The sequence below is a fragment of the Cydia pomonella genome, chromosome 1 (assembly GCF_033807575.1).
Source record: "Cydia pomonella isolate Wapato2018A chromosome 1, ilCydPomo1, whole genome shotgun sequence".
NCBI classification, from domain to species: domain Eukaryota; kingdom Metazoa; phylum Arthropoda; class Insecta; order Lepidoptera; family Tortricidae; genus Cydia; species Cydia pomonella.
Genome location: NC_084703.1, coordinates 3860228 through 3882220, shown reverse-complemented (window position 1 = coordinate 3882220; position 21993 = coordinate 3860228). Strand labels below are relative to the sequence as shown.

General features: G+C 37.7%; 1 protein-coding gene across 1 annotated transcript in view; it reads left to right on the top strand.

The window, feature by feature from the left end:
- Nucleotides 1-21930, top strand: part of LOC133526576 (alpha-1,3-mannosyl-glycoprotein 4-beta-N-acetylglucosaminyltransferase A-like) — a 108565-nt gene extending 86635 nt beyond the window's left edge. The window contains exons 5-12 of the mRNA XM_061863262.1: nucleotides 2225-2433; nucleotides 3298-3410; nucleotides 4028-4256; nucleotides 8321-8533; nucleotides 8705-8812; nucleotides 10807-11003; nucleotides 11998-12211; nucleotides 13137-21930. Coding sequence (XP_061719246.1) covers nucleotides 2225-2433; nucleotides 3298-3410; nucleotides 4028-4256; nucleotides 8321-8533; nucleotides 8705-8812; nucleotides 10807-11003; nucleotides 11998-12211; nucleotides 13137-13172 — 1319 coding nt within the window. The 3' untranslated portion in view covers nucleotides 13173-21930. The remainder of the gene's footprint in view (nucleotides 1-2224; nucleotides 2434-3297; nucleotides 3411-4027; nucleotides 4257-8320; nucleotides 8534-8704; nucleotides 8813-10806; nucleotides 11004-11997; nucleotides 12212-13136) is intronic.
- The last annotated feature ends 63 nt before the right edge of the window (nucleotides 21931-21993 follow it).

Here is a 21993-nt window from a genome sequence, read left to right as displayed (position 1 = left end):
TTTCCCGAGGGACTACAGTATGGGGCTCTTCAAAAAGGAGTGCACAGGTTTTTAAAGGGTCGGCAACCCGCATGTAATACCTCTGGTGTTGCAGACGTCCATAGGCTACAATGACTGCTTACCATCAGGCGGGCTAAAAAAAGCTACCGAGACTTATCCGTTGACAAAGAATATTTCCACCATATCCTTTATATGCGCCTTAGCAAAGAGAATTTGAAATAGAGGTGGATTGTCAAAGAAAACTTTGTAGCCACAGTAAATTTACTGCCATCTTTAGACACATTCATTATTAAAACTTTTAGAACGCCATTTGACTATTCTTTCACTGATACTTATGTGTTAAGTTAATTAAATATCATCGTTTCCAATTTTATTCTATATCCATATTACAAGTGAAATATGTAATAAGGATCAAATTCAAATGGCGTTCTAAAAGTTTTAATAATTAATGTGTCGAAAAATGGCAGTAAATTTACTGTGGCTACAAAGTTTTCTTTGACAATCCACCTCTATTTCAAATTCTCTTTGTTATTATGATATGTACGACGAAACAATTTAAAAATTCGTTCGTACATTGTTGATGTCATCTTTTTATCGACTTAAACGATGCAATTAATTCTTTTAATAGGCTTACTTGCCTTTAGCATTATGAACGCCACGTTTGAGGTTAGACAACGAGGTTTGAACGAATCCCGCGTGATGCGTAGCAACAAGCTTACCTCTGTAACAAAGTATTCGAAACATCCTAATGTGTTAGTTAGTCACTGTTAGTCTTAAATCATTGCAATGCTAATATATATTAATTAATATTTGTAACGCTTTGGCTTGTTAGCTGTAAGTTACAAATATTTACTTGAAATAAAATAAAATCTCCTCGTCACAACCCGCACACAAACTACGCAAATCAGAATAGTCGGTATACATCTTTGGCCCGTCTGTGTATAATAGTCAATAATAGACTACCTGACGTAATAAAAAAAGATGCAACTTCTGCGGTGGTCTTCAAAGCTAGATTATGCAATTGGCTTCTTAACGCCACTGGCATCATTCCACTAACCCGGAGTTAACTGGTTAAACGTCGAGTACAATTTGACACTGTGTTAACAGTTTAACCGGTTAATCCTGGGTTAGTGGGATGGTGCAAGTGGCGCTTAATAGTCTTATATTTTACCCCGTAAATGAGTTCTACGAACTCCCTACGATATAATTTTCTACCCCGCCCGACGTTGCTTAACTTCGGTGATTGGATGAAAACCTCGAGATTGGAAAGAAATATTTATTTTATTCTGTTTTTAGTATTTGTTGTTATAGCGGCAACAGAAATACATAATCTGTAGAAATTTCAACTGGCTAATTATCACGGTTCATGAGATACAGCCTGGTGACAGACGGACGGACGGACAGCGGAGTCTCAGTATATAATAGGGTCCCGTTTGACCCTTTGGGTACGGAACCCTAAAAAGGAGTGCACAGTTCTCTCTGGTGGCGTCCATAGGCTAGGTGACTGCTTACCATCAGGCGGGCCGTATGCTTGTTTGCCACCGACGTGGTATAGAAAAACTGTGAGGTATGTATCTATTCTCAAAAAAATCTTCTAGAAAAATTAAAATTCTGAATTTTTTAAAGTAAACTCGCATTTGTTTGCCTTGCATTGCATGCAAAAAAAAATTGTTTTGCGAATTCTGCCAATACTCCTAAATTTTCTACTCCTTATAACCTGAGGAATGCGTGGTTAAAATCTTTCGGGTTTAATTGGTAATAACTCAGTAAAAAATATTTGCGATAAACACCCAAATAAACCCTTACCAGGATTCGAACCTGGGATCTCCTGAGTCGTAGGCAGGGTCACTACAAACTAGGCCAGGAAGCCGTCAAATTCCTATTTGAATTATAATAATAATAATAATTCAGCCTATATACGTCCCACTGCTGGGCACAGACCTCCTCTCATGTGCAAGAGGGCTCGGGCTATAGTCCCCACGCTAGCCCAATGCGGATTGGGGACTTCACATACACCTTTGAATTTCTTCGCTGATGTGTGCAGGTTTCCTCACGATGTTTTCCTTCACCGAAAAGCTAGTGGTAAATATCAAATGACATTTCGTACATAAGTTCCGAAAAACTCATTGGTACGAGCCAGGATTTGAACCCACGACCTCCGGATTGAAAGTCGGACGTCATATCCACTATACCATATTTGAATTAAACTTAAAAATAATTTCAGGTACCAAAGCAGCGTCCGGCGTGGACCCAAAGAACCTGCAGCCCCAAACTCTCCCCTTCATCTACCAGCTCATGCCGCACCTCTTAGACGATGCCTACAGCCTCAGACCGGCGTACCACATGAGGGGCTCGCGCCAGTTGGTGCAAGTGGTTATCGGCATACCGACGGTGAAGCGGGATAAGGAGAGCTACCTCTTGGTTACTTTGACAGTAAGTGCGGAAGGGACGCATGACAGGTTGGGTCTAAAGAACCTGCAACCCGAAACGATCTTCATCTACCAGCTCTGCCGCACCTCTTAGACGACGCCTACAGCTTCAGACCGGCGTACCACATGAGAGGCTCGTGCCAGTTGGCGCAAGTGGTCATCGGCATACCGACGGTGAAGCGAGACGAGGAGAGCTACCTCTTGGTTACTTTGACAGTAAGTGCGGAAGGGACGCATGACAGGTTGGGTCTAAAGAACCTGCAATCCGAAACGATCTTCATCTACCAGCTCATCTCTTAGACGACGCCTACAGCTTCAGACCGGCGTACCACATGAGAGGCTCGCGCCAGTTGGCGCAAGTGGTCATCGGCATACCGACGGTGAAGCGAGACGAGGAGAGCTACCTCTTGGTTAATTTGACAGTAAGTGCGGAAGGGACGCATGACAGGTTGGGCCTAAAGAACCTGCAACCCGAAACGCTCTTCGCCTACCAGCTCTGCCGCACCTCTTAGACGACGCCTACAGCCTCAGACCGGCGTACCACATGAGGGGCTCGCGCCAGATGGCGGAGGTGGTCATCCGCATACCGACGTGACGGTGAAGCGGGACAGAGCTACCTCATGATTACTTTGACAGGAAGTGCGAAAAGAAAGTGACACGTCGTTAAACGATAGATTATTAGGCGTGGGGATCGAAGGTGCAGTTGGATTCATAAAAATGATATCCGCGACCCCGGGCGGCAGTGCTCAGCCAGCTTCGTTCGGAGAAGACCTTGAACCCACTGCACCTAAAAATCTATGAACTTATTTAAATTTACGAGCACGTCATCTTTGTATAAATGACATTTCCATTCCTTTATCAATTCCAGCACCTGATCACCGGGATGACCGAGGGCGACCTCGACGAGACAGTCATCATCGTGATGGTGGGCGAGGCGGACTTGGAGTTCGTCATCAACACGGCGAAGCAAATCGAGACGATGTAAGTCTAGATGTAAATCAATAGATCAATATTATAGAACAATGTTACAAAAACCGACCTAGTCAAACAGTGAGCTCAATATAAATAAGTCTTGTGTTGGGGGTAGATGATATGTATAATAGATACATATAAATAAATATGTAAATACATAGAAAACATCCATAACGCTGAAATAACTATGTGAGAAGAACACACTAATACTCGTACGAGTAAGTGCCTTTACCAGGATTCCAACCTGGGACCTCCTGCTTCACTCCCGACTAGGCTAGGAGGTGGTTAGATGTGCAAGTAGCTGAAAAAAAATTGTAAACGCTCTTGGAAATTTCTGGAATTTTTTTGTTCTTCTTTCCCAAATCTCCGTTTTGTAAAGGAATATTTTAAGGAAATAGTTTTCGGCTCCAAACTCTTTTGATAATCAGACAATCGATAAAAGTCAAACGAGAGGTCATAACCTATAATTAACCTTTTAACCGCTTAGAATTTCTGGGACATTATACCGGGCTATTAAAAAAAAATCTAATGACTTTATCACATAAGCTTAACAGACAGTGTATTTTTTTATAATATTATGTGTACATACCAAACCTAGTATATAACCCTATTTCCATTCCTTTCAGGTTCCCAAAAGAAGTTGAAAGCGGTCTCATCGAAGTGATCTCTCCATCTCCCTCTTACTACCCAGATTTCGACAGCATCGAGCCTACTCTAGGGGATTCCTCCAAGAGAATGAGATGGAGAACTAAACAGAACCTGGACACGATCTTCTTGATGGCGTATGCGCAGAGTAGGGGGACCTTCTATCTTATGCTGGAAGACGATGTTATTGCTAAGAAGAATTATATGCAGGTATATCCATCATGATAAACAGAGCCCGGAATTTTCGCGGATTAACAGAAGACCGTCGCAATCTTGCTAGTGTTAGATTTTTTTGATATCGATACAATAATAAAGATTTTTATTTCTTCCACGCATACTTTAAACAAAATAAATATAGAAATTAAAGTAAAATAATTTAACTTAAAAAATATGTGGGCTCCTTTCGGGTAAAAGCCTCCCCCAAGCTATTCCACTTCTCTCTATCTTGGGCTGTCTTTAGCCATTTTGGACCCGCCGTTGCTACTAATTCGTCAGACCATCTGCCACGTGGTCGACCTCTGCCTCTTGAGCCCTGCGGCCCAGGCCATTTTACTGTTCGTATGGTCCATCTGTCGTCTCTATATCTGGCAACGTGTCCTGCCCATTTTCACTTTCTCTCGATACAATACTTTGTTATAAAAAAAAGACAAAATATTTACATTATTTCATAATAATCAACCTGAATATCATACCAATTAATGAATGAGAATGATGATGAATTTCATAAAGCTCACTTGACGTCGAGTGAAATTGAACGTTCATTGCTTCATAAATAAAATAAATCAATATTATAGGACATTATTACACAAATTGACTAAAGTCCCACAGTAAGCTCAATGAGGCTTGTGTTGTGGGTACTTAGACAACGATATATAAAATATATAAATACTTAAATACATTGAAAACACCCATGACTCAGGAACAAATATCCGTGCACATCACACGAATAAATGCCCTTACCAGGATTTGAACCCGGTACCATCGGCTTCATAGGCAGGGTCACTACCCATTAGGCCAGACCGGTCGTCATAATATAATACATTGTAGGAGAGGCCGGAAAACCGCTCAAAGATGGACGAGTGAGTTTGAGGGCCGACACGTTAGTGGAGGCCCTCAAATAATACGAGTCCATCTTTAGCGTTTCCAGCTGAGGCATTACCATAGTGCTTCTGACGACTACTGCGAGGAAATAAGAAAACATTTGTATAACTATAAGTACTTATATTGTTGGTAAATAAAAAATAATATTTATATAGGCGTGAGGACAATTGTTGAAAGAAAGCAATGTATTTTTTTTTTCAGGAACATTTATATTTTCTTCGTAAAAATCGGCCAAGAGCGTGTCGGGTTACGTTTGTGTAGGGTTCCGTATTTGCCCGTCCGTTACAACACCCGCCACTTTTTGATATTTAACAAATTTAACACATGTCCGTGAAATAAAAAGGATCAAAGTCAAAATAGTTTTAATCATGTGTCGAAAGATCGTAAATTTACTTGGCGCAAAGTTTTCTTTGACAACACTCCTCTATTTCAAATTCTCTTTGCTAACACTAGCTAGATTGCGACAGTCTTGCCGCGAAAATCCCGGGCTCTGATGATATAGAATTATGACATCTTACCATTTACTTAAATCGCCTTGGCGATTTACAGATTTCACGACGTATACGAGTATCTATCCAATAGTCGAATATATTTGTGTACCTATAGGGACCGTGCGCGTTGGAGGGTCTGCCATCTTGTGGCCTGAATCGGAACCATAAACATGTACATTTACACGTCACGTGTTTTCTTGTGCATAGTAAGTTCTGCCAACTTATGGGCCACATCGGAACAATAAACATGACATTTACGCCTCGCGCCAAAAATCTGACGGCTCCTGTGCTGCCTCCTACAGTTCATGCACGCTATATCAGAAAATCATTGTTGTGTCCATTTTAATTTTATTTTATATATAATTGATGATAACTTAAAAAATAAATAAAATAGCGTAACGTCACATAGACTTATCTTATTCTGGTTCATAGATTTAATCCTTTAATCCTTTATAGGGCAACACTTGGGACTCGCCCACCGAGGGTTCCATGCTTTTAAGTATTTGTTGTTATAGTGGCAACAGAAATACATCATCTGCGAAAATTTCAACTGTCTAGCTATCACGGTTCATGAGATACAGACGGACAGTCAGACAGACGGACGGACAGCGGTCTTAGTAATAGGGTCCCGTCTTACCCTTTGGGTATGGAACCCTATATTTGACCTTTTTGTATTTTCTTATGCAGAATTTTTAGAGATGATGAATCTTGAATAGGGTATTTTTTTAGGATTAATGCTCATCTATTGTTAAGTGCTTTGCGAATTGTATGTGATTTAAATTGATTTTGCATCAAACGAATCTCAATTTATCAATTGCTGACAAAGTTATAAGTTTAGCGATAGTTTTTTAGCAATTATGGTTAACTGCTATTAGCGAAATATTAAAGCGAAATTTATTATATCTATAAATTGCTCGTAATATTGCTGGATTTGAAGCATGCTTTTAGTTTTCTCACATTGAAGATCTTAATTTGTAAAATAACATGATTGCATATACAAATACGTTTATTTCATTACTTTTTACAGCAGTTCATAGGTACAAATATGTATTAGGTAGATAAGTAGTCCATCTTAGGTACAAGGTAAGTATTTATCTCAACAATGTGCAACAATTTGATTGTGTAAGTAATGAAAAAGGTGCGGGTACAGCTTGCTAAAATTAAACCCGCCCTTGGTCAGCTAACTGAAGAGGTATCGGTATCATTTAGCGAATTGTACAATTGACAAAAAATGAGAACATTGAACATGATTGTCTTGGAAAAGTATCCAATATCATTATAAAGTATGGCTTATTCTAAGCTACTGTTCTAATACTTCTTAAAAATGTTAAGAGGCCAATTTCAAATAAACCCTTTCTGTGAGGCCCCACTGGTACATTGCGTTGCGTTGCATCGCATTTTTTCGTCGCAGGCGTCGAGGCAACGTCGCTTTACATATATGTTTATGCCATGATACATTCAATCAAAAGGGTAAGCGGAAGCACGGTGGTCAGCACTTGCTCTACAAGGACGTGCTCAAACGGCATCTGAGCGCTTGCGCCATCGACTCTGAGCGTTGGGAGGAGCTTGTCTTCTTGGCGTTCTACCATCCATAACGGTATCAAAACATTTGAAGATAACCGCCTCACTAGCCTGGACATAAAACGCCAGTTACGGAAAGAGAGATCTAAGCCCTCCTACGTGTACACGTTTAACGCAGCTGGCCAACTTTATTGTCACGCGTGCAATAGAGTATTTAAGAGCAAGTTCGGCCTGGCCAGCCACATTACGGCTCATGCTAGGCAACGTCAATAATGTTTATTTCGGGTCGCCGTCATAGTAAACGATGAGGAGGACTATATATTATTATACATTAAATGCGTTGTGACGACGCGACGCAATGCAACCCACCAGTGAGGCCTCTGGCCTGGCCCTTTGAAGTTTTAACGTCACGCCGCGGCACGTTATTGTGAACCTTATCGGAATGCACGAAGATTGATAGTGGGTTATAGCCGCGCGTCTCATTTGATGTCTTTGGCGGCGAAGGGTTAAACAGCGTCAAAACAAATTTTGGGGTCCTAACATGTCAAAAGAATCGAAACATCGTTCGTAAATGACAGGAACAGTCAAATATTGGATCACATCTGCTATGGAGTGTGGAATTAAAAGGAGTGAAATCTCTTATGGTAGAACTTATGGAAGGTAAGAAATGGAATCTCCATGTACCAAAAAGTGTGATCAAAAAACTTAAAATAGGTGGTGCTAAAATGCCTAGAATACTTAAAAAAAATAACAAATCATAGACAGCGCACTTAGCTACACTAGCGCTACTCTGGAGAGATGAGGTTTCTTATATCATTTTTTTCTGAACTGAATAGTTTGCATGAGAGACACTTCCAAAGTGGTAAAATGTGTCCCCCCCCCCCTGTACTTCTAAAATAACAGAATTATAAATCTAAAAAAAAAAATGATGTACATTACCATGAAAATTTCCACCGAAAATTGGTTTGAACGAGATCTAGTAAGTAGGTTTTTTTAATACGTCATAAATGGTACGGAACCCTTCATGGGCGAGTCCGACTCGCACTTGGCCGCTTTGCATATTTTTGGCACGTCGTCCGTATTGATATTTTCAGACGTGACCGTACAACTTGAAGCCCAAGCACGTTATAACCAAATCTCTAAAATGTCCCTTGTCCACAGGATATAAAATACTTCGCCGCCACCACCACCATTAAGACACCTCAATGGTTCTTCATAGAGTACTGCGTGTTCGGCGGCATCGGCAAGCTGTTCCGGTCCGCTGACCTCGTCCACTTCATCACATACGTCCAGCTCTTTTACACCAACATGCCTATTGACTGGCTTCTTGAAAGCTATTTGGCTGATAAAGTTTGCAGTATCTATAAGACTTCGGTGAGTTAATTTTAGAATGTTTCGTATCTTACTTCGGTCAGCGGATCTTGTATACTTCATCACATACGTCCAGCTGTTTTACACCAAATTGCCTATTGACTGTATTAAATAGTATTTCGTAATATCATAAAATCATGATATAATTAATCGACTATTTTTTTGCGTTTACAGAAAGAATGTGCGAAAAGCAAGACGGACATACGGCCAAAGTACAAGTCTTCTCTGTTCCAGCATATTGGACTGTATTCTTCATTGAAAGGAAAAATACAGAAAGTACAGGTACGTAATAGCACATTACGATACAAGTGCAAAAAGTAGGAAATTCGCAACGAGTGGCGATAAATTAAAATTTGAGTGTTTTAGATCGAAACGAGTCGTGTTGTGAATTACCTATTCGTCTACAGTCTATAACACTTTACAGTACATTATGGCCCTTTACATTTTAAGATAAACAGCCTCTGTTTTGCAAGTGTAAGATGGATCCGTAACGTCCCGTAACCAAAGTAACCCGTATTCTTTGTCCGCGAGTATATTTACACCCCAGACCCAATGTAGGGAACCTAAATTTTTATTAGGGCGGCGACTATCTAGTCAATTCATTTCTGTATACTTAAGTATATTATAAAGTATATAACAGTGTTGGTCGAACGTTAATTGCAATTGCGTTGACCATTATCCATTACAAATTGAACCGTAAACTGTAACCGTCCGTTCAATTTGTATATAGATAGATAATCGTGGCAACGGTCCGTCCTAAGAGAGCTACGAGCCGTCGGGTTGAGCTGGAGCGAGGCCAGAAGGCGAGCTGAAGATATGAAGGCGAGGTGCGAGCTTGTGAAGGCCCTTTGCACCTCTGGGGTGCTCTAGGACAACAACAACAACAACGGTCAATTGCATTACACGTTTCGGCCAACACTGATTTATAAACAGAAAAAAAGTGGCCATTGTTTGGCAAAGACCAAAAGTTGGGGAACCAATAGGACAACAACTTTGATATGCTGGATTAAGTATATAGATTTTTTTTGTTTTATTAGAAAACTGAATCCTCCTAATGAGGGCGCCACTGGACGGTCGCAATTTAACTCTTTGGGTTATTTCTCACCTTGTATAACCCTTCGGGCAAAAGCAATATATTACATTTTCGCGCCGTGCGGCGCGCAGTCGCATGAGAAGTTTTCAGTATTAATAAATTTTAAGAACAAAAAAACCGACTTCATTGAGGGAGACGGTGAAAGAACGATTATTGTTGATTTGAGATTTCATACAATGAAATAAAAAAGACAGCGTTCTACGCCAAAATATGTAGAAACGGAGGTAACATGTTTTTTTTTTGCCACTGCACCCACCTTGATACATTTCATATTTGCCCTATGGTTGACTGGTAAGATACCTACCCGCAATAGGGTATTCGACTGTATTTAAGATAAATTATTTCAAATCATGCTAGAAATAAAGCACCAGATAATTATTAAAAAAATTAAATAGGATAGAAATATAAAAATGTGCCTTGAAAACCTAACTGCTTGGCAAAGAGAACAAATTGCTAAACGTGAACTATACAGCATTGAAGAGTTCCGTTCTGTTCATCATCAGCAATTCCACTTCATCAAATGTCACTTCTACAAATGTAAATACTTGATTTGTTAATGAAAATACTAATCACTATATGCCTTTAACATTTGAGGAGTTCCCTCGAGTCCTCATGGACCCAGAACTCGAACTTGACAAAAATTCGTCTTGAAAACCTAATTTGCTTAACAAACACAGCGAAGAGGACAAATCGCCAAATGTGTACTATGCGTCGTTGAAGAGTACCATTCTGATCATCATCAGCAGTTCCACTTCATCAAATGTCACTTTTTAAAATGTAAATGCTTGATTTGTTAAAGAAAATACAAAAATCACTATATGTATGCCTTTCACATTTGAAGAGTTCCCTCGATTCCTCATGGATTCCATCATCAGAACTGAGTTTTAACATAAACGGGACCAATCTGTATATATATACATTCAAACAATAAAATATTTTTCAAAATCGGTTCAGAAATGACGGAGTTATGGAGTAACAAACATTAAAAACAAAAAATCATACAACCGAATTTATAACCTCCTCTTTTGAAATCTTGAAGTCGGTTAAAAATGGCGGCCGCCGCACGCGCTTTTGTCGGAGAGCGTCCATTTCGAGACCTCTCGCCACACGAGGAGATAATCTAACATGCTCTTAACTAATTTTAGATTTCGTATTTTAAATAATACTTTTTTTTTATATTCAGCACTCCCACTACGGCAAGCTCCCAGGATTCTATCCCCACGAGAACCCCCCTCTAGAAAGCATCCACAATGACATAGAAGAAAAGGCGGACCACACCATCAGGAGGGCGTATAATGGGGAGACGTTCTTCTGGGGTCTGAAGCCAAAGAAGGGAGACGTTATCGAGTTCGTGTTTCAGAAGCCGATTATGCTAGAGAGGTAACCTTAAATACAGGGTGAAATTGTAATCATGTTTCATACTTTACGTAGTGACTTTATAGGTACTGAACCACTTTTATTATGGGTACAATGCCGAAAACGCAAATAAATTTTTTGGCTGTTTGATATCCCACCAAAAACATAAATGTAAAAAAGGAGAGCCAAGTTCAATACAAAAAATATGCTTACGCCGCAAAAAGAATGGAGATCTAAATGAGTGCCAAGTTTTATGCAAAATCCAAATATGTATTTATAGGAATAAAATAACATTATGAACAAGTATTAAACTGTATTTATTTGCTTTATTGGATACCTAAAACAATTGCTGTTATTTAAAAAAAATGTGAGATTTTAAAGTAGGTTTGATTTGACTACGCAGAGTATGAACGGTTGTTAAATAACCGTCATACCAAAAAATCCATTTAATACCAAAAATACCTTACATAATTTTGGAAAAGAAATGTTACTCTGCCAACTACTAGATCGATATTTATCAAACATAGCTAAAAACTACCGCAAGGAAACACGCGATTTTTTTGCAATGCGGTTTCTTTTTCTTTAGAGTAAAAAACCGCATCACGAAAAAAAAATAGGTTCATCCGTTTGAGAGCCACGATGCCCCAGACACAGATAGGCAGACATTGGCGTTAAACATATAACACCCCCTTTTTTGCGTCGAGGGTCAATTAGTAAACAATCACAAAAATTATAGAAAACTCTAATGAAGGACTATACTCCATATATAAGTTCCGAAAAACATTGGTACGAGGCAGGATTTGAACCCGCGTCCTCCGGATTGAAAGTCAGACGTCACTTCCACTGCTAAAGCATGGACGCTAAGTACAAAAAATTTCGTACATCGAGCCGCCTGTTCCTAATTCTATCGTACGCACATAACTCTATTGCTTTCCCGCTCGCACTATGGCATTGCAAAAAAACTAATAAACATCCTAACTTTATCATGAAAAATAAACATGCTTAAAATATTTTACAGATATACATTCCGTAGCGGCAACGTAGACCACGCATCAGACAAGTTCTACGACACCTACGTCGAGGTCCAGCCCGTGGCCGGCAACTACTCTGTGGTTGATAGCTTCGACGAGTTTGGCTTGGCCGATGGCTCCCTCAAGAGGGACTGGGGGCCTCTTAACGCGATCAGATTAAGAGTGAACCGCGACAGTACCTTTTGGGTCATTCTCAGTGAGGTATGTTTGGAGTATGTCTTGTCTCTGTCTTTTCTGGTCGACAGTTTGAAGTTTGGCTTGGCCGATGGCTCCCTCAAGAGGTACTGGGGGCCTCTTAACGCGATCAGATTGAGAGTGAACCGAGATAGTACCTTTTGGGTCATTCCTAGTGAGGTATGTTTGTACTTATAGTATCTGTCTCTATTACTCTGTGGTCGACAGCTTCGAGTTTGGCTTGGCCAATGGCTCGTTAAAGAGGTACGGGGGGCCTCTTGACCTTTTGAGCGCCGAGAACTCCTAAAGTCGTCGTTACTAGTCGCGGCCAGAGCGCCATGAACAACTATAGGTGTTATGGCGGACGCTGTCAAAGTGACCTTCACACTTTCAAGTAAGGTTTACATTAGCTCCCTTGCGCCCGCCTTGTCGTTTGAGTGATGTATTTGTTTATGTCATAAAGCGTTCAAAGGGTTAACGATACCAGATTAAGAGTCAATCGGGACAGATGGACGTTATTTTAATGATGTTATCCGTAAAAGCGTTATCGGATTGTCCCATGTAGGATTTCACATCCTCCATATCGGGTCGTGGGGTGTACTGGCAACGGCGCGCCGTGCCTGCTTCAGCGGTCACACACACTACAGCAAACATTATGCCTAGACATATACAAAAAAAAAACTATTTTTTAAAACCATTAGAATTCGAATTCGCATTGCCACCCTGTCACACTTACATACGAATTTACAAGTGCGACAGAGAGGTAACACGTTGAACGTGGTTCGCGGTAGGCCCTCAGTAGGGCATGTGCTTCGGCAGAGGGGAAATAGTGCGAATGCCCAATCCCTTCCCGGTGTTTCAGTGCATTCGACTGCAACAGTACTGCAGCGCGACAGCAGCAGTAATACTGTGGAAGTCTAAACCCAAACGTCACCTTTATGGATTGTTCCAGATCGAATTAAAGCCGTACGACCAGGAAGACAGCTGACGCAAGCCCAACCCGTGGCTACGCCTGGTACAGCAGATGAAGAAGACCAAAAGGCATCCGCCTCGCTTGAAATCACAATAACGCACTCGTTACTGCATCACTACTATAGTTGATTCAAACGCTCGCTGCACGAGAATACGTAGTGTGCTCTCTGTCACACTTACATGCGGCGGGCGGCGTCCTGTCTCTTTTTTAATTGCTTTGCATGCAGCGAGGTAACGCTAAGGACCTATTTAACCTAACATGTTCACTTAAGAGGCTGTCAATACCTAAAGCGCGCACACTGTCTATTTGTATCGGAGTAAATGAGATAGCACTGTCGCATGTTACTGGGCCTGGGCAAGGGAATAATAAGAAAAATATTTAAATAAAAAAAAGTGGATTATTAGTGTAATATTTTACTCAACCACGGTTTAGATATAAATGTTTTGAAATTGTGATTTTAATTGCAGACCCATAAGTCAAAACAATAAAGACATAGAACCGTTTAATTGTGATTTTAAGACCAATCTTTGCAATTATTTTCTATCAAGCCGATTTCGTTCAATCATGTATCGAGTACAACCACGGTCTTTTAAATATAATTAATATGAACATATATTTTTCTTACTTGACTAAAACAAATAGTCTTTCTTAAAAAACTGTTTAAGTAACATCAATTTCAAGGACATTGGGTGTTGACAGCCTCTTAAACTTAAAGGGATGTCTAGAATTTTGAGATAAGAGGGATTAACAGGCCATTTCCAATAATATAATGTGATACTGATCTAATATTATTCCAATATGTGACGGTTCCCATCTCCTTTAGAGGATCTGCTGAATTGCGCATTATGACAACCTTTAACCAAAAACGTCACTTTTGACTGCTGACAAAAATGTACTACGTACTAGAAAGGCTATCGAGAACAAATTGTGTCCGCCATTATCGGTATTGACGTCTGTCACTAAGCTAAAGAATAAGCATAGGTGGCCAGAGGCAAAACTGTTATGACAACTGTTCAATTTCTGCCTACATACGCACTGTAAAGAATCTAAATAAAATGTATTTGTTTCCTTACAAGTGTATTCAAATTGTTTTACACGTGACACTGACAACATTAAAATTTATAAAAATAGTCATTAAACGTAGCATAATATACTTTTTGAATTTAAGAAAAACGCTACAAAAAAAATACGAGATAAAGAGTAATATATCATTATTGTGTATTATATTCTGCAAACAATAAGATAAGTGTTATATCTGCGAAATGTAATCTATGCGCCAAAGAAAATGGCGTACCTAGGCGTACCACCGCGAGTGTAGAAAGTGACGTTTCAAAATAATCGAAATGAGCTTAAAACAAGTGTTTTTTTTGCAGTATATTGTTATTGTATTGCGTTTATTATGTTTTTTGATATTGTTCAAATACATTTTCATAACGCACAATAGCAATTTTAATTTTTATAATTTTTTAAATTTTGTTACATGCGTGGCATCTCGCCAGTAGTCGGAGACGTACTAAACGCAATGAAGTGCCGGCACTTCATTGAGGTGCGGAAACATTTTGTTAGAGATGCCGACTCTAGTACTATACCTCAATGCTTTTGACTGATAGATCAGTATCAGACCAGTATCATATTGGAATGAGATTCAATAACTAACCTCGAATTGGCCTGTAGTTTTGTATAATGTGGATATTGAATTTTCAAAGTGGTAAAGGATCCCTTAAAAAAACTGAAATGACACTAGGTACCTAATACGCACCGGTTAAACGTATCACTATTATTTTTTATTTAAACATCGATAAATGTAGACACTACGAACTATGGGTACTGAGGGCCTACCGCGAACCACGTTCGACGTGTTGCCTCTCTGTCGCACTTGTAAATACGAACTTAAGTGTAACAGGGAGACAGCGGTAGGCCCTCTGGTGTAATCACTCACAGGAAAGGGGATGGCCGCTTCTCCATTCAAACGTGACATTGTGGAAAATATTTTTGCATTATTTGATGTATATTAATTAACTATAGCTTTGACGACCGGTCTGGCCTAGTGGGTAGTGATCCTGCCTATGAAGCCGATGGTCCCGGGTTCAAATCCTGGTAAGGACATTTATTCGGGTGATGAGCAATGGATATTTGTTCCTGAGTCATGGATGTTTTCTATGTATTTAAGTATTTATAAATATTTATATATTATATATATCGTTGTCTAAGTACCCTCAACACAAGCCTTATTGAGCTTACTGTGGGACTTAGTCAATTTGTGTAATAATGTCCTATAATATTTATTTATTTATTTAAAAAAAATAGCTATGCCCCTACGTTCGACTTTTCTCCAAATTTGGAGCAAAAAAATGATTACATACAAATATTGAAATACTTTTAACTCTTATAATAATTTAAAATTCGAAGAAACTCAAACGAATGGGCTTAGCTGTGGTTGATATACAACAAATTGTGTGAAAATATTTTCAGTAATGTTTGTATCCAGAGAGAAAAATGTGGACTACATATATGTATGAAAAGGCGCAAAATTGATCAAGGTATCATATAATTTTATATTTTATAGAAATGGAGCTGGAAATCTCTAGGTGTAAATTAAGTTGTCAGCAAAATGGAATTGTTGGAATATGCAGACCTACAGCCAAAGAGAATTTGAAATAGAGGTGGATTGTCAAAGGAATCTTTGTAGTAAATTTACTGCCATATTTCGACACATGATTAAAACTTTTAGAACGCCATTTAACTTTGATCCTTATTCTTTCACTGATATGTGTTAAATATGTATAAATATCAAAAATTGGCGCCATCTAATAGATCAAAGGCCAAAAGTGAAAACGATGCCGCCATAACCTTTGGGTTATGCCCGATGAGATGGCGCCACTTTTTGATATTTAACAAATTTAACACATCAAGATCAAAGTCAAATGGCGTTCTAAAAGTTTTTATCATGTGTCGAAAGATGGCAGTAAATTTACTGTGGCTACAAAGTTTTCTTTGACAATCCAACTCTATTTCAAATTCTCTTTGCTTTAATATAGTCAGTTTTATATAGCATTAGAAAAAACGTAAACAATCTTGACATGTCTATTTATTCGAAAACTTTTTTTAAAAATCAGTAACCGTTACTTATGAAAACAAAATAATGTAAATGATCGTATTTGATTCATAATTGTTACAAATTTGCCGTGACTTATTTTTTTAAACCGTTTTCCATTAAAAAGACACGTCAGAAACGCTTACCTTCTTTGTAATGCTATAGGGAGCGTGCATGAACTGTAGGAGGCAGCACAGGAGCCGTCAGATTTTTGGCGCGAGTCGTAAATGTGATGTTTTTTGTTCCGATGTAGCCCACAAGATGGCAGAACCTACTATGCACAAGAAAACACGTGACGTGTACTTGTGCATGCTTATGGTTTCGATTCAGGCCACAAAATGGCAGGCCCTCTAACGCGCACGGTCCCTATAAAACGGACTATAAATGTTGACTTATTGACATACATATATTATTTGTCATGAAATGGAATTACAAGATATACTTATGAAGCCAGTACTTATAACACAGCGCAAACTTATTTTTGCTTGCATTTTAGTGCATTTTTTTTAAATAACCGTCCATTTTTGGAAATAATTTTATATTTTGGTTTTATGTTTTTTTATAATAAATCGATGGCCATTTTATTTGTGTAGCCTTAAACAAAAACAAAAAAACTAAATATATCCTTAAGTCAAATACCTGTATTAGAATTCTGTTAAGAAAAAAAAGGTGGTATTATTATTATTAATAATCCTTCGATGTTGAATATAATATATGTACCTATTTACATTCCTTTACTTCTCTACTGTACTTACACGCATTTATAAAATGCTTATATTTAAATTTTATTGATTATTTACGTAGATACTTACATTTCTGGATGTTGTTTCTTAAGATGTTTAGGATAAATTAACCTTTTGAACGCCAAGAACACCTAAAGTCGTCGTTACTTTTGCCCACAGCGCCAAGGACAACTATAGGTGTTATGGCGTACGCTGTAAAAGTGACCTTGATACTTTCAATTAAGGTGTACATTAGCTCGCTTGCGCCCGTCACCTTGGCGTGCAAGTGACGTTTTTGTTTATATAAAGCGTTCAAAAGGTTAATTAAAAAAATGTATGGTTTTCTATGCTGCCAAAAATGGTTATAGTTCGCTTGTTATTAACATATTTATACTGAATATAACATAAAAAATATGACGTAGTGTAGCTTTTTGTATAAGATGAAATTTTGTGTTTAATTTTTTTCATGTAAAATTTAATTTACATCTAGAAAGTTATACAAGAGCAAAGAAGTCTCGTTTTTTTATTTATTTAATGGAAAACATAGATACAAGCGGGACAGAGTGGTCAGAAACAAGGCAACGAAAATAATTCAGACCCGTGTGATGCATGTGAGAATATGGTCGATATAAAATCGTATCAATAATAAAGGTTCCTTACTGTCCATATTACATGTAAATATCACAAATAACTATTTCGTTATATAAATTAAACTAAAATTTGTCTCAAGGGTTCAAGACGTGGTAAAGGCATTTATTTGCGTGTTCATCACAAATGTTTCCTAAGTTATGCAGGTTTTCTATGTATTTAAGTATTTATCTATATCTATCTATTATATGTATCGTCGTAGCACACACAGTACATACAAGCCTTCTTTGTCTTACTTTAGGACTAGGTCGTTTTGCGTAAAATTGCCCCATAATATTTATTTCATGTTTGTTTTTGCCGGTTTTACATAAATTCGTGGTTAATTTAGCTTTGCAATTTCCTGCTTTACGTACTAAATTTAGAACAAAATTAAGTCGATATTGAACTTTTTAATATACTGGCCTTTGCCATTGTTTGACCATATATGTACTAGTATTTTTAGTTTCCCTATGTTATATCAAAGAGAATTTGAAATAGAGGTGGATTGTCAAAGTAAACTTTGTAGCCACAGTAAATTTACTGCCATCTTTCGACACATGATTAAAACTTTTAGAACGCCATTTTTAAAACGTATAGTGTGTGTAACTGAATCGTCAATAACATACATTTATTTGTTCCAAATTTGGATAATATTGTACTTATTCTGCTCAGTATGAGGATCTCTTCAAACATACTAAATTTTACTAAAATCGTAATTTTAAAAAATACGACAATTCAATTCATTGCCCATTTACCTTCCACTCCAATTTTATTTCTTGACCATAATTTTACATGATATGTTGTTAACCTTTGTGCCGCCATTGACTTGATATGAAGTCAGAACATTTCGTGCCCCACACGCCACGACTTCATATCAAGTCGTGGTTTTGGTCAGGTTTGTACACGTGCAATTTTTGACGTGGCGTTGATGACACTTTATTACTTCATTGACGTGGCGGCGAAAAGGTAGACTCTGTCACTTCGCGCGACAGAAAATGAATTCCGAATTCCGATAAAAATGTTTTGGAGTTTTATATTATGTTGTGCTTCCCGATATTAGATATTAAGTAAAAGAACAAAATACATCACCAAAGCCAATCTCATTTTTGTTTATTTGTGAGTTATATTTAAGTTTAGGTTATATAACTATTGTTGATAAGATAACAGTGTGAATAATATTAGATGTAGGTATGAAATTTGGAGTCAATTGGTGCTGAAACTAGATTTAAGAAAACACGAAGTTTAAAAATGCCTTAAAAGTATTTAACTTAAGAGATTTTTACAAAGAATACGCTTTGTGCCATGAACTAAAACTGTTTACATTATTTATTGTATTGAGCGCTTTTTTATTGCCACAAATGTTTTAATGTTTTTCTTTTATTTGTAAAAATCTCTTAAAGTAAACGGAACAGGCTCTCCTTCATATGTGAGGCAAAGGTATTAATTGGCATATTATTTCTTTGTCGTAAAGTGTAACACGAATTATATATATTGATGATCATATGCATAGCCGTTACACAGGGGAATCAATTGAATTTCATTATTTTTATTGACCCTTATATTAGGTCAGCCGTGCAAAAGCTGCGTCACCATATGAAGTATCCGAGCTGTACCAAAGTACTCAAAAGTAAGCATGCATTGCGTCTTATTTTTGAGCGACTTGGTCGCTTGGATATTGAAGGCAGTGTATACAGATGATCTCGTCACTTGCTGACTTTACGCCCTTTCTCAAAATACACATCCAGCGAATTTAGCGAGTGCGCATGCATGCTTGCTGTAGATTACGCGCTTTATGCGATTCTTAAATGAGTTGCGCTAACCAGGCGCGCAATCTAAAGTAAACATGCGTGCGCGCTCGCGGCGCATTCGCTAGACTGAAGAGCCTACCGTGAAAAAGGAAAATCGTTATCGTTTCGTTCCCTCTATCCCTCGAATATGCAAGAGCGAAAGAGAGGCTGCTAGAGTTAGACCAAGACAAGTCTGCAACGATTTGATAGCACACGCAGTGCAAGTGTTATTTATACGTCATAATTTCGTTGAAGTTTGACGTTTAAAATAACACTTGTACTGCGTGTAACTATCAAAATCGTTGTTGACTTTTCTTGGTCTGACTTTAACGTAATTTAAATTTTCGTTTTTCAGTAGGCCTTCAAAGGGCCTAGCGCGAACTACTTCATTCGTTCCTTCATCTATTTGCCTCTCTATCGCTCGAATATGCAAGTGATAGAGAGCGAATTTAGATTGTCGGGATGTCTCCTCTGAGCACCTAGCTAGTCAATCGCTTCTTTTTTTTCTTATTAGTGCAACAGTGCCAGTTGCGTTTCGTTCGCTACGGAGCGTCATTGGCATATTGACTACGCACCCTGAACGTATCTTTACGTGAGTATAAATTAGACGTATCTAAAACCTGTAAAATGCCTTGTGTCAATAATGTATAGTACTTAAGTTTGTAAGTGTTGTTAATTATTGTAAAATACATATTTATATTAGACACCGGGTGATGTTTTAAGAGTATGAGAATTGAATTGAATTATTATTTGTCTGTCAATAAACCAAAGTTCTTATAGGCATTATGGAATATAAATAGTTATAATGTAAGTGATTATGAAAGAGGTATTGTTCAAGTATTATTTGCAGTACATTAAACGTACAAACATATTATTAAATATAAAATCATTAAAAGAAAGAAGCTTGTTAAAATTGCCATCTTCCTCGTAAGGCAAATTTTTTAAGGACATATTAAAAACGATCTTTTGAATTATTTTCAAATAATCATTCGTTGTGACCGTAAAACATCTATATTTAATTTTAGAAATGTAAGCTTGTATTTTTATTGTTTATGCTGACAAAACCTAATGTACGACGAAAAAAAACAATTAATATAACGATATATAAATATTCTCCTACTATACCAGTATCGGCCAATAATATTTATCGCTATGTTTTTACGGTATAACTTCCACCTCACTAATTTAGGTAGTCTAGTGCCTTGTGCGAGCGATATGAAAAATTGGTCTCACGTAATAGTTTTTTCATAGAGGTTTGTTGTTTTAATGTATGGTCAATTTTTTTTTTACCGACCTCAAAAAAGGAGGAGTTATGTTACTCGATATCTCCGAGAATCGTGAACTGATTTTCAAATAGTTTTTTTAATCATACGGGTATAACCCCGAGATAGTCCCGTTGGCACCAAGTCGGGGTCTGATGATGGGATCTTGGAGAAATCGGGGGCACTCTTCAAATGTTATAGGTATAACTGCAAATATTTGAAATCGGTTTTATTTTTTGTTAAAAAGTTTTATTCTTTATTACTACAGTTTTTTTTTGTAATATGCTGAGTCTCCTATTTTAATTTTCAGTGTTTGAGTATTCATCATATATTTGTATAAAATGACTAGTAAAATATGCATTCTACATACGAACCTATATTGTTTATACACGTTCATACAAAAACACACAAATGTGATATATTATTAGCCGGTACTGTATATTAAGACAATATTTAGGATAGTTCGGAAATGGTTATTTTATGATATAATATAGGAGGAAAATTTCGCGCCTACTTTTTTTTTTTATACTTGATAAAATTCATTTATTGACAATAACAATATACATAATGGATATATACAGATGATTACTATAACTAGCTTATATCTTATAACTTTATATTAGGACGTCAGATTTCATTCCAGTGCTAAATACATATCTCACAGATTTATTATAATTTAAAAGTTGCATACCGAGAATAGGATATTTCTTATAACAGGCGTTATTAGTCCCTCCTTATTCCTTTTTTGTTTTCAATATTTTTTTGCCTTACGGGGGTGCCAATGGAACAATTTGAACTTAAACATTCAAATCATTTTGAATAAAAATACTAACATAGTTAATCGTTCAAATGTATTTTTTTTTTTGTATTTGTATACTACGATTAAATAAACATAGTTTTAACCTTTTCGCCGGCATTAACTTGATATAAAGTCAGTACATTTCGTGCCCCACACGCCACGACTTGATATCAAGAGGGCCTACCGCGAACCACGTTCGACGTGTTGCCTCTCTGTCGCACTCATAAATTCGTACGTAAGTGTGACAGGGAGGCAACACGTCGAACGTGGTTCGCGGTAGCTCCGCAAGTCGTGGTTTTGGTCAGGTTTGTACACGTGCAATTTTTGACGTGGCGTTGATGACACTTTATTACTTCATTGACGTGGCGGCGAAAAGGTTAATCGTTTTGATGGAATCAGTCACTAAGTTTTTTGTAATTAGTTGGTATCTAATTATTGGTGTTTCATTATGCTTTATAATAAATCTGTGCATTTATAAACAATTTTGTTTGATTAATGATTATATATTTTTATCTACGAACCAACCAGTAAATTAATTCAGATTC